General features: G+C 43.6%; 1 protein-coding gene across 1 annotated transcript; it reads left to right on the top strand.

Annotated features, from left to right (window-relative positions):
- Positions 1 to 344: 344 nt before the first annotated feature.
- On the top strand, positions 345 to 8,691 carry Vim (vimentin). Its single transcript, XM_059263607.1, has 9 exons — positions 345 to 1,048; positions 1,587 to 1,647; positions 4,559 to 4,654; positions 4,744 to 4,905; positions 5,312 to 5,437; positions 5,968 to 6,188; positions 6,614 to 6,657; positions 7,468 to 7,553; positions 8,337 to 8,691. Exons 1-9 carry the CDS (start codon positions 486 to 488, stop codon positions 8,376 to 8,378), a joined length of 1,401 nt encoding a protein of 466 aa, XP_059119590.1. The 5' UTR covers positions 345 to 485; the 3' UTR covers positions 8,379 to 8,691.
- Positions 8,692 to 13,927: the final 5,236 nt, after the last annotated feature.

Here is a 13,927-nt window from a genome sequence, read left to right on the forward strand (position 1 = left end):
GCACAGTGCCAGGGACCACTTTGCTCAACTTTCCGGAGCTCCCCTTCCCCCAGGCATCCCCAAGATCCCTCCTTTCTTAGAACCCAGGGGTGAGCGGAGAGTTTGGGTGATCATCCGGAAAGCCCCTGAAAGTCCTAGCCCTGTCCAAGAAGTAACGGGACTGTGTCCGGTCCCCGACAGTCCTGGAAGAAGGCTCGAGGGAGCCCCCCCTCCTCCCCCCGCTCCCCCCTCCCGCCTTCCTCACTTCTCTCCGGGTCCCCATTGGTTGGCGCGCTCCGCGGCTAGGATGGCAGTGGGAGGGGACCCTCTTTCCTAACAGTGTTATAAAAGCAGCGCCCTTGGCGGGGTCCAGTCCTCTGCCACTCTTGCTCCAGGACCCCAGAGACAGCAGCGCGCCCACGGTTCGCATCCACCGCGCCCTCGCTCTCCTTTCGGAGCCGGTCTTTGCAGCTGCAGCAGCCCAGCCCACCTTCGCCCTCGAAACCATGTCCACCAGGTCCATGTCCTCGTCCTCCTACCGCAGGATGTTCGGTGGCCCCGGCACCTCGAGCCGGCCGAGCTCCAACAGGAGCTATGTGACCACGTCCACCCGCACCTACAGCCTGGGCAGCGCCCTGCGCCCCAGCACCAGCCGCAGCCTCTATTCCTCATCCCCCGGTGGCGCCTATGTGACCCGGTCCTCCGCCGTGCGCCTGCGGAGCAGCATGCCCGGCGTGCGGCTGATGCAGGACTCCGTGGACTTCTCGCTGGCCGACGCCATCAACACCGAGTTCAAGAACACTCGCACCAACGAGAAGGTGGAACTGCAGGAGCTGAATGACCGCTTCGCCAACTACATCGACAAGGTGCGCTTCCTGGAGCAGCAGAACAAAATCCTGCTGGCCGAGCTCGAGCAGCTCAAAGGCCAGGGCAAGTCGCGCCTGGGCGACCTCTATGAGGAGGAGATGCGGGAGCTGCGCCGGCAGGTGGATCAGCTCACCAACGACAAGGCCCGCGTCGAGGTGGAGCGTGACAACCTGGCTGAGGACATCATGCGGCTGCGAGAGAAGTAAGGCCTGACCCACGCGAGTGGTGGGGCTGTGGGAGGGAGGGGAGTCCTGGGCCCTTCTCCAGGGCTGCCACGCCCTTGGGGATGTGGCACGGGCGGTAGTTGTCTGGAGATTAGCAGAGGAAGCTGCCCCGCCCTGAACCTAAACTTTGCAGTGAGCATTTCCCTTCTGGTTTCCACTCGAACCAGAACTTTAAAAAGTTTGCTAGCCCCTTCTGGTGGGCTTACAGTTACCAGGCAGGAGGAGAGGATGGGTGTGACCGATCGGAGACAAAGAGATGGCAGGGGCGGCTGGGATGCTGGGACACGGGTTCCTCCTGCACGTCTAGGAAGGGCCGTGATTGTCTTTTCAGGCTGTGCCCCAACTTTAGCTAACACTTGCAGAGGGCTGCGGACTCCACAAAGCTGCTGCCACTGGTGTGGGTGGAGATGTCACAGCAGCTCTGGCCTCGAGGCTTGGCAGGGATGTGGTTGGGTGTGGCCGCCCCGCCCCTGGCGGTTTCCCAGTTCCACTTTGCTTAATGTACTACTGCTTCAGATTGCAGGAGGAGATGCTCCAGAGAGAGGAAGCTGAGGGCACCTTGCAGTCCTTCAGACAGGTTTGTAGGCTCATTTTTTTCACTTGCAGCTAGCAGCCCCATCCAGCCAAACCACTCACAATTCTAAAAGTTACTTCACCCAAGATTTAAAAGGTGCAAAACTTCACGTCTGCGTGTAAAAGCCCCCTGGTGGCAGAAAGTCCACGGATTGAAAAACTCCATTTTTTAGGCCAATCCTTACAACATCAAGTTTTTTATTGTTGGTTTTTTGTTTTTGTTTTTGCTTCGTTTCCAGATTTTTATTCCCCCTCCCAAACATTTTCACTCTCATTCTTTGAAACACATTAACATTCTGATTTTGAATGGTTACAGTTTGATTAGATTGTGGTTTGTGAAAGTCAAGGTAGCTAACTTTCACAAGGTCACACAAAGCACAGTTGCGCCCTCAGGTTTGAAATGCAGACTACTCTGGAGGATGAGAAAGTTTAACTGGAATTAAGCCAAGTTAGTTCCCTTTCTTCCTTCGAAGTTCGGTCCTGCATGAAAGTTAGCTGAAGTGCCGCCACAGCACAACTATTTTTGTAATCTCACAAGGGTGAAAGGAAGCCATCTGTTCCCCCTGCTGAAGGGTATTAAAAGTTTCTATGGGCTTCACTATGGAATGTAGATACCGACGGTCTGGTCAATGCGGTGGCTCTGGACAGAAATAATAGAAGCCTTTGTGTTCCCAGAACAGCTTTGCGACAGGCTACATTCTTATTGAATATGTAATGATGTAGCCACAGTTCCAACTGACACAAGTATTTGCTAACATCCCTTATCTAATGTCTGGCCTGAGCTTGTGAAGTATGTGGTGTACAAAGTTCTTCAAGCTACGGTCCTCCACATTTGGAAAGGGCCTTCTTTATGGGGTTGTAGACTTATTAGCACCCTCCACAAACAAAAATAAATCCTAGACTGAAGAATGGAGTTTTCTATGAAGGAGGGGTTTTTGTTTGTTATTGCTCCAAAGTTAGGTGTTACCTTAGCATACCAAAGCAGAAAGATGGCCAGTGCAGTCTTATCCTTGGGAGTACTCATCAGGATAGCTATAAAACTCTCCGGATGACTGCTGAAGGGTAACATTTTGAAGCTGAGAGATATTTTCATACTTAATGGCAGTACAGAGTATGTGGTTCATTTTAGTCACTGAGGGTTTATAGTCATCACCCCAGGAATGTTTCCTTCAAAGCATTGGGTGAATATGCAACATTTCTTATTTAAATAAGAAATAAAATTGTTTCATTTCTTATTTAAATAAGACTAAATAAAATTGTTTCATTCACTTAAATAAAAAGGCACATTTCATTGGACTTTTTCAAAAAGGTTAGTCTGACGTTTATATTTTTTTGAGGACTTAGTGCAAGGTAGAGATGAATGTTTCTACTACTCAAGTCCTTATTTCCTTTTTATTAATTAGTATTTCTTTGAAAATGATAGCAGAACTCAACATTTTAGGACTGTGAAGCTATAAACTACACTGCAAATGCAATTGTTCACAAGAGAAGAAACATAAGTATCCTGACATTCCCTTGAAGAGAAACAAAATTTCAGTTGCAAGATTGCATGTTCTTGAAACGGATGGCTTTATAACCTCTGTAAAGGAGTCTCCATCTAGTTTCATTGTGTCTTGCCCTACCATGCTAAAACAGGCAATGCCACTGAATTGATACGATGGCTGACAAAGATAGAAATACCCTATATAACGAGTCAGGAGGCATTTCAGAAAAAAAAATTCAGAGAAGGTAAAACCAATATAGTTCAGGATTACATCATTTCTTTTCCTTCTTGCCTGATGAGCATGTCTCTGCAAATCCATGACCTGAATGTGATCAATGAACTGCTACTTAATGTGAGTCTAGCCTGGGAACCTGGCTGCCAGATAACAGAGCCCTTGCTCTGGATCCCAAAGATAAGCATCAGAAGGTGTACACAGAGGAGACAAAAGAGCTTGCATATGTGCTAAACCTCTTGAGCTCAATATTTTAAAGATTTTTATGTGTATGTGTTTGTGTTTGTGTGAGTATATGCCACATTTGTACAGGTATGCACGAGGCCACAAGAGGGCATCTGATGCCCTGGAGCTGGAATGATAAGCCTTTGTGAGCTGCTGGATGTGGGTGCTGGGAACCAAACTCAGATCCTCTGAGAGACCAGCATTATTATTACCTAATAAGTCATCTCTTCAGTTGCCCCCAACCACACTTTAAAAAAATTATTTTTTTATTTTTTGAACGTTACATTTTTACATTACATGTACTCATGCAGACAGGGAGTAGTAGAATCTGATCAACTATAATCATCACAAAATTAAAACAAAATTAAATGCTATGACACTGATTTTCGGGTTTAAAACTGATAATGAAATTTTACATGCAGAAATGTGGACTCAATAGAGTTCAGTATACCATGTCATGTGCACACACACACACACACACACACACACAGTAGTATGTATGTATTTTTTTAATTGGTCTACTAGTTACCTTCAATACAACAAAATGGCTTTTGAACTATTTTTATAGCTACGAATGTATATTATAATGTGACACTAAATAATTTATAAATTTATAAAGGTCATTACATTTTCAGCACCTTTTCTATAGTAAGGAGGTTGGGTTCATACCGTTAGTTTTTTGAATAAGTGAAGGTCTGTAGATACGGGTCAGTGGTTAAGAGCACTCGCTACTCTTCTAGAGGGACCTGGAGTTCAATTTCCCAGCACCCACAGAGTCACTCTGTAACTCAACTTCCAGGGGTTCTGATACCCTCTTCTGGCTTTCATGGGCACTACATACACATGGTGTACTTACATATATGCAGGCAAAACACCCATATACATAACATAGAATGAAAAAAGAATTTGTATAAATAGATGAGATAAAGAATAGACTGTAGCAGCCCCACATCATCTTTTCTCTTTTCAAAACAGGATGTTGACAATGCATCTCTGGCACGTCTTGACCTTGAACGTAAAGTGGAATCCTTGCAAGAAGAGATCGCCTTTTTGAAGAAACTGCATGATGAGGTAAGAGATACCACCTTCAGCGAGCGAACAAGGCTACGCTGCACCCAGGTTGTTCACATCTGACCCCTCTTTGTCTGTTCTTTCCTCAGGAGATCCAGGAGCTACAGGCCCAGATTCAGGAACAGCATGTCCAGATTGACGTGGATGTTTCCAAGCCCGACCTCACCGCTGCCCTGCGTGACGTCCGCCAGCAGTATGAAAGTGTGGCTGCCAAGAACCTCCAGGAGGCAGAGGAATGGTACAAGTCTAAGGTATGAAATGAATCGGAGGGGCTGGAACAATAGGAGAGCCTCTTGCTCTTAAACACCTGCCTCTGATTCCATCGACGTCCTCCGGCTTTCCTCGGAAGCTGGCTTTGCTATTTCAGTGCCCCCGTCACTCACAATGCGTCCTTGAGTATGGCAGACACCCTTTCCACTCATTGTCTTCCACTCTACTTCAAAGCTCTTGACCTCCGACCCTTGTAAAGAATTGCGGTAGAGCAAATGCTGTTTGAAAATAGAAATACCAGTCAGTGTTCACGCCTCTCTCCCTGGCTTTCCCAACAGACATTTAGACATAGTCTAGGAAACCCTGAGTCAGAATGACGATCGCCCTTCTAAGAGAGGGAGAAGTCTTGGAAGTGAGCCGTCTCCATTTCTGATTTCTTCCTGACAGTTTGCTGACCTCTCTGAGGCTGCCAACCGGAACAATGATGCCCTGCGCCAGGCAAAGCAGGAGTCAAATGAGTACCGGAGACAGGTGCAGTCGCTCACCTGTGAAGTGGATGCTCTTAAAGGAACTGTGAGTACCACCTGGCAGCTAAAGGGGGACAGTGGCGAGCTCAGCCCGTTCTGTTGACTTCGTTAACAGTGACACCTGTACAAACACATTAAGTGTGTGTGTGTGTGTGTGTGTGTGTGTGTGTGTGAGAGAGAGAGAGAGAGAGAGAGAGAGAGACAGAGAGAGAGACAGAGAGACAGAAACAGAGAGACAGAGAGACAGAGAGAGGGAGAATTCATTTTCTCATATCCAAAATTACACATTTGGATATATGTATCCAAAGAAAATGAATTATCAAGACAGTGTCAAGAATTATCTGATGGATATCTTGAAAGTCTTAGAAGGATTATAAGCTCAAGGTTAGCCTAGGCTCTGCATAGAAATTTTATCTCAACCAAACAAAACACGGGACTCCGTGCTTGTGTTCTCTGTTTGAACTAGTAGGCACCTGGTATGAGAAGAACTAGTGCACATGGTTTGAAAATGGTTCTGGGGGACAGCTGGAGTTGGGAAATCACATCAACATCAAAGGCCCTTCTCCCTTCCTGCAGAATGAGTCCCTGGAACGCCAGATGCGTGAGATGGAAGAGAATTTTGCCCTTGAAGCTGCTAACTACCAGGACACTATTGGCCGCCTGCAGGATGAGATTCAGAACATGAAGGAAGAGATGGCCCGTCATCTTCGTGAATACCAAGACCTGCTCAATGTTAAGATGGCTCTTGACATTGAGATTGCCACCTACAGGAAGCTGCTGGAAGGCGAGGAGAGCAGGTAGAGAAGGCAGCCTTGCATGTGTGAATTAAGTCCTCACAATCTCTCTAGGTCCTTTTCATTTAACCTTGAGACCATTTCCTTAAGGTAGCTGCACTTTTTGTAGATGAGGAACTTAAGGTTGAACGAGAATAACTTGCTGTGGTCAGAGATAATTCGTAACAGAGCCAGGATTTGAACCTACTACCATGCCAAAGTCGATACTTCCTACTCTATAATTCCTCTAGTTCATGTCCCTGTGATAAAAATGCTTGAAGTATTGTAAACATGCTAATGAGACCAACCATGGGTAGATGTTTCTGAATCAAATCTCTAACAACAACAGATTTCCTAGTAGATGAAAACAAGAAGTATGCAAATTTATTTCTTCTTGTTCAAGTGCTTTATCTAAAATTTTAAAAAAAATGTTTCTTCTCTTTTTACAGGATTTCTCTGCCTCTTCCAACCTTTTCTTCCTTGAACCTGAGAGGTAAGCATGCCATGTCCTTTTATGGAAAAATGTCACAAGGTTGTAACCAATCACTTGGAAGTACAGCATCCATTTTTTAGTAATACCTGAACTATATGAGAGAAAATTCTATGAAACACCCATAATTTCCTTTTTAAAATAAACATATGTATATATCCATTTTATTTTATTTTCTAAATTTTTTGAGGTTATGACATAATTACATCAGTTCCCCCTTCCGTTTCCTCCCTTTAAACTCACCCATGTACATCCCCTGACACAAATGACTGTCTTTTAAATTCATGGCTTCTTTTTGTTACATTGCTGTTATATATACATACATATACACATTTATATGCATATCTATCTACCACCTAGCTAGCTAACTATATATTCCTAAATATGTAAATACAATGGCTCAGTCCATACAATGTTATTTTTACATATATGTTTTCAGACTTGACCATTTAGTACTGGACCCATATCCTTCTTTATTATAATTTACATTACTGTTGAAGATTAAACCCAAGGCCTAAAGCTAAGCAGGTATTTTCCCACTGAACTATACTCCTAGCTTAATACCCTAAGTTTTAAACTCTAAGTATATTCTTGGATTTTACACCCTAAGTTAAGTGTAGATTCCAGACTGATTCCTGCTAATGGCGTACACAATGAACTACTCAGCCTGAGTGAAGGAGGCCTTAGGTACTGTGTATTCAAACAGTGCTTCATAAGATTATGTATGAGTAGCACTTTAAACAACTGCAAATACAAAGTCATAATGCTTTGGATACATTTTTCATTTTTACCTGATTTTTTTTTTTTATTCAGAAACTAATCTGGAGTCACTCCCTCTGGTTGACACCCACTCAAAAAGAACACTCCTGATTAAGACAGTTGAAACCAGAGACGGACAGGTTGGTATCTTTTAGATAAAATATGGTAAAGGGTAAAAGAAAGGATACTGAGTGAATATAGAACTGTTTCAAATATGCATTGACTCCCCTTAAATCAGCAAGCATATATACTAGATGCAGGCAGCTAATTTGAGAGGTCCCCCTGCCTACTGGGAGAATAGACCCTGATTCTACCAGTGTAAGGCCATCTAATTATTTGGTCCTTGGATGTGACAGTAATCTTCCTGCACTCCAGAGCTTGTAGTTTGAAATGGGAGTAAAAGACCCTTACGATCCTGCCTAGATGAACTGCATTAAAGGGCTTCACCTAATGACATCAGTGAATATCAGGGAGAGTTTGACACTGGGCATACAGTTCCCTCTCAGTGACTGCCCCTGCTTACACAGTACAAGGACTGGCATGCGGTCAACCAGTTTCTTGTTACCTCTCTAGGCCAGGAACAAAATGGTTACAATTAATTATAGTTAGGAAAGCTCAACCTTGTACGAGAACATAGGAAGCATTTTATTTAATACATTTTAATACGTTGTAGTTGCTTTAGAGCTTTGTGCTTGGGATTGCTACTGCAAACTTCCTAAACACAGCTTTCAAGTACTCTTTTGTGTGTCACATCCTTCCCTTGGATACTTCTGTTGCCGGCAGGAGAAGGCCACCTTGCCTGTGCATCTCCCAATAAACCCTTGCCGTGAAGAGTCAGCATAACCAACCCCCAGCCTGCTTAATACATTCTATTTAGGGCTGTGTCTCCTTATGATGATTTGACTTATTTCTTTTTTGAGCAGGTGATCAATGAAACCTCTCAGCATCACGATGACCTTGAATAAAAATTGCACACACTCCGTGCAACAGCGCAGTACCAGCAAGAAGAAAAAAGAAACTCATACCTTAAGGAAACAGCTTTCAAGTGCCTTTACTGCAGTTTTTCAGGAGCGCAAGATAGATCTGGATAGAAATAAGCTCTAGTTTCTAACAACTGACACCCTAAAAGATTTAGAAAAGGTTTACAACACAATCTAGTTTACGAAGAAATCTTGTGCTAGAATACTTTTTAAAGTATTTTTGAATACCATTAAAACTGCTTTTTTTCCAGTAAATACCTGACCAACTTGTTACTGCTTCAATAAATCTTCAGAAATACTCTTTTGATGTGGTGATTTATAATACCTAAACAAATCCCTTTAGCTCTATTGGCTAATTTACTAAAATCATACTTAGGTTTTAAGTGATAAGTTCAATTTATTTTATGCTTGCAATGCAGATTTTAAGTTAGCCTTTTAAAAGAGAGATCACTTCTTTTCAATTGTTTATTGTTTTTATTTGGGATGGGTATATGACTTAGCAGTAGGGGTGTGCTCACGTGCACAGGCCTTGGGTTCAATCTATAGTGAATGCATGCATGTCCGTGCATGAGCGTGTGTGGGGGTGGGGATGGGAGTGGGGGGTGGGTGTGTGCGCACGCGCGTGCACGCACATACACACACACCATTGATTTATAGATACTATATAGTGCTTGGGAAATGGATCACTTGGTAAAATTCTGTGGCAGAATCATGAGGTCCTGAGTTTAGACTCCTCCCAGGGCCCATGTAAAAAGAACATGGTGGCGCACATCTACAATTCCAGCACTTGGGGTGGGGATGGTGAGGATCCCTGGGGCTTGTAGACCATCTAGTGAAGACCATATGTGATCTCCAGGTTCAGTGAGAGACCCTTTCAGAAAGTAAAGTATGAGACCTCTGGTCTCCATCTACATATGTGCACACATACACATCCACACGTATCTGAGCACATAGGCCACACACACAATAAAATAAAATAGATGCTCTCTAAAAGGTTCCCAGTTTATGATGGCTCAACTTATGACTGCTGACTCCACAGAGTGTCAGAATGATGGCCATTCAGTAGAAGCTGTGCTTTGCAGTATGGCCTCTTCCCGGCCTAGAGTCATGGTGACACAGGAGATGTAGCTATGGCCCCTACACAGCCAGGCACCCACAAGGGGAGACAATCAGCACTCGACACTGCTAAGTTAGGGTGTTAGTACGGTTGGTTTCTTTTCTTTTCTTGTTTTCTTGCTTTTTCTTTTCTTCCTTCCTTTTTTTTTTTTTTTTTTTTTTTTTGCTTTTTCAAGATAGGGTTTCTTTGTGTAACAGCCCTGGCTGTCCTGGAACCCTCTTTGTAGACCAGGCTGGCTTCAAACTCACAGAGATCAGCCTGCCTCTGCCTCCCAAGTGCTGGGATTAAAGGCGTGCACCACCAGTGCCCAGCTGTAGGTTTGGTTTCTTAAAGACACTTTCTGCTTATCCTGTTTGGACTATATGAAGGGCATATCAAAACCTAACTCCACTGCGAGCAGAAGGACACCTGTATAAGAAGTTAGTGTGAGCAAAACTGTTGACAGGTCTCTTTAAAATCAGTTAAGCTGCATTTGAGTTTGAGTAGGACTTCAATACTGACAAACACACTTCCTAAAATTCAAAAATAAAGATGTATTTTAGCACGTGCTGCATATGAGCAGCAGAAACTCCAGTACGTGAGCTGAAATTTTATGCAGTGGCTGAGATGCAGACTCACACCTTCCTCTAGTGAGACACAGGTTAGTTGCCAGATGTGAGTGCACCCCTGCAATCCCAGCACTTGGAAGGTGGAGACTGGAGGATCAGGAGTTCAAGGACAGCCTCTACTACATCCCGAGTTCAAGTGCAGTGTCAGCTACATGAGCTACTATTTTATAAAACAATGGAAAAGATTATGTAAAGGAATAGAATTTGCCAAGTTTAATTTATAAAACTGGGCTATTTTTCACTTTTACGTGTGAATATGTATCTCATAAGAGCTTCCTACCTGCGCGGCTACTGAGATACATGTAGTGATAGATCAAACAAGACTTTTTACAGCCCATCACCCAGGACTTCCGCCTTGCAGCCAGCTTAGTTGTCATTCAAGATGGAGCCTCTGGTAGTTTTCATGTTTGGAGAAAGAGTCTGACAAAATAAGACCTCCATCTTTTCTTCTGGGGAGGTGAGATTATTGTATGGGAATCATACATCACGCTAACTCAAAGTGTGCATGGTTTCAAAACCTGGAACAAGACAAGTAGTCTAGATACAAAAAGCTGCTTCTAGGCCATGTGTGGGGATATTTTATTTGTGCTAAAATATGGTGATATTTTATTTGTCTTTAATAAATAAAGCTTGCCTGGAGATCAGAGGAAAAAGGCCAGCCTTTATAAGTAAACAAAGAAGTCAGGCAATGGTAGCACACACCCTTAGTCCTATCACTTAGCAGGCAGGATCTCTGTATGTTCAAGACCACACTGGAAACGGAGCCGGGTGTGGTGGCACATGCCTTCATTCCAACACTAGTAACCATGGAGGTCTGGAGGTCTGTACAGACAGACAGAAAGTGACAGAGCTGTGTAGGAAGAGGAAGTGATGCAGCTGGACTGAGAGCAAATCAGATTGCAGGATAGCACGACATATAGACGAGGGTAGAAAGGAAGTATCTCGCATTTGAGAGCTGCAGAGTTGGCGAGGTAAGGTTGGCTGGTGGCTTTCCCTGATCTCTGAGGCTTTCACCCCTATATTGGCTCCATTTTTTTTAATAAGATCGTTTAGAAATTCATCTACAGCCATGCTATAAGAACAGGCCTTCAGAGGGTGGCTAGAACTGAGGTTGAAAGAAGACAGAAGGTATTGTCTGCAGGGAGTAGAGTTGTTGACAGTGTATGTTCTGGAGCAGAAGCCCTCCTGGACTTCTCTAAATTCAAAATTACGATTACACTATGATTATCTACCCCCTTAAGGACTAATAAGCAGGCACTAGATGTGATTTTTCATTGTTTGTATCTACCTCCCTTTGGAGTCATGGGAATTCACTTAAAGCCTTGCCCACAGGTTGCTGTGGTTTATAGCATAACACAGACGCTGCAAGGTAAAAGAAGCATGGGCCACCAAAATCACAGTTTATGCCTATCGTATCACAATTTGTGTGGCTGTATGTGTTTTTTATGAATGAGTATGTCTCTGTGTGTTTCTGTATGTATATGTCTGAGTGTATGTGTGAATGTGTCTGTGTGTTTATGTGTATCTGCATGTGTCTCTGTGTGTCTCTATGTGTCTGTGTGTTTGTATGTGTGTCTGTGTGCATATTATGTTTTCGTGTGTGTGTGTGTGTGTGTGTGTGTGTGTGTGTGTGTGTGTGTGTGTGTGTACGTGTGCCTATGCCTTCCCAGAACTGGAATTCCAAGTGAACCACCACATCCAACTATTGCTTGTTTTTTTGTTTTTGTTTTTATTTTTGTTTTTTCAGACAGTGTCTCAAATTATACAGCCCCAAACTCACTATATAGAACAGGCTTGTTTTGAACTCACAGCAGTCTGCCTGCTTCTGCTTCCTGAGTGCTGGGATTAAAGCCATGAGCCACCACACCCACACATCTCTGGCTGTGTGTGTGTGTGAATGAAACTCACATCTTCATGCTCACAAGGCAAGCATTTCACCAACTGAACTGCATACCAGCCCTTAGAACAACTATGAATAGAGTTTCTGTTCTAACCTGCAGAACTTGGATAGTGAATCTGGTCATTGGATCTCTAGAACAACCTAATAGGAAAGGGACCATGAGTGTGCTTGGCTCTCTAACACCCCCTGTTACAACTGCTGGATCAAATTGTGATGGCAATGCCTGGTGGAAACACTCAGGTCTTTAGGCCCCTGAAGAGTTTTATGTCTGGCATGATGGTCCATGCCTATAATCTCAATACTTGGGAGGCAGAGTCAGGAAGACTGCTACAAGCTTGAAGCCAGCTTTAGCAAAAGGAAAAAGGAACTCTGTGAGTATCCCGGATCCACACAGACCCGCTTCTGAATTGTAAGTAATAAACATGACGATAACTTATTATACATGGTAGTAGTAATTTTTCTGTCAATGGACTCAATGATTCAGTTATACGAACAGGATTGGAAAATAAATAAACACAATTTTAAGCCACATTTTCTGTCCTCTGTTGATTTTTGCAGTGTTCTCAGTGTCCTAACCCTGCTTTCCCCATCTCTTCTCTCCTTTCTAACTCACCTTTGGCCTACAAGACTTAGGAGATGGGAACTCCCCCAGCCACATATTCATTTCCTTAATATATATGATCCTTTAGCATTTAATACAACTCAAAGTCGAATTTTTCTAGAGGGTGAGAAGGACCAAGACGATAAGGAGTGCTGCCAGTACCCATGGAGACTAATAGCTCCCCGTCTGCAAAGACCTTGGCAGCTCTGTCGAAAATCACATCCCAGGAACTGAGGTGTTGGGGCTTGGATTCATCTCCCTTATCTGTGACTGTCAGAAGCTAGACCTTAATGGAAAGCCTCCTAGGAACCCATCTCACAGGAATTCAAATCTCATTAAGTCTTCTTTTATTTTTATCTTTAATTATACTGTTAGCATTTTCCTTATCTTCTACTTTGAAAAACTAATAAAAGGAGACTATGTTCTCACAACCTAAGGTGAAATCGGAGATTAATGTTTGGTTCTTTTATGTATAATATTAATCCAAGATTAAAGGTGATTTTTTTTTTAAGTAGGTGATGGGGAGAAAGAATGATGATATAAAGTGTAAGTCTAAACAATTTACCAGGAGCACCGTGGAAGCCAGGAGAACAATACGAATATGAAACCTCTTCTCTTGAGGCAGTGGCAGGTGGAAGAGGCTCCCGGCCAAGCAAGTGCATTTAGCTTTCAATACATGGCAGTCATCTGTCTTCCCTTGATCAGTGTTTAACACAGACACCAAGAATCCAAAGTCTCTTTTCTGTGACTGCAGATGACATGAGTAATGATTAGGGAAATGGAAAGGGGCATCTAGCTGTTGTCTGAATGGTTGCTTTCCCCCGAAACACAGTGAAACCAGCTTCCCAAGCCTTTGGGAGGTGGTTTGGTCAGGAGGGCAGAGCCCTCACTGATAGAATTCGGGTACTTACTAAACAGGTCTTGAGTTTATTTGCTACTCTGTCTGGCAGAACATAGCAAGAAGTCACCATCTCCAAACCAGAAACAGGCTCTCCCCAGACACAGAATCTGCTGCTGCCTTGATCATGGATTTCCATCCATTTCCAGTGAGCAATGGGTTTCTAAGTTACTCAATGTAACTATATGTTACATCAACCCAAACCAGTTGTGAAAACTCTGTCCCTAAGGAGCCTTCACAGGCTTCCTGAAACAAGCAAAGAAGGTCCCCAAGCAGTCTGTCTCTCTAACCTGTTAGACTGAAGATGAATAAAGAGTCTATATTGCTTTGTGCATCTGTTAGTACACAGCACCACAGACAAAGTGGTTTAAAAAAATACATTATTGCAAGTAAGTTCTGGAGATAGGAGA

The sequence above is a fragment of the Peromyscus eremicus genome, chromosome 5 (assembly GCF_949786415.1).
Source record: "Peromyscus eremicus chromosome 5, PerEre_H2_v1, whole genome shotgun sequence".
In the NCBI taxonomy this organism is placed as follows: Eukaryota; Metazoa; Chordata; class Mammalia; order Rodentia; family Cricetidae; genus Peromyscus; species Peromyscus eremicus.

Coding starts and splice junctions, on each gene's coding strand:
- Vim (XM_059263607.1), top strand. CDS start 486: ATGTCCACCAGGTCCATGTCCTCGTCCTCCTACCGCAGGATGTTCGGT. Junction 1,648..4,558: donor CCTTGCAGTCCTTCAGACAG/GTTTGTAGGCTC, acceptor TTTTCAAAACAG/GATGTTGACAATGCATCTCT. Junction 4,655..4,743: donor TGAAGAAACTGCATGATGAG/GTAAGAGATACC, acceptor TTCTTTCCTCAG/GAGATCCAGGAGCTACAGGC.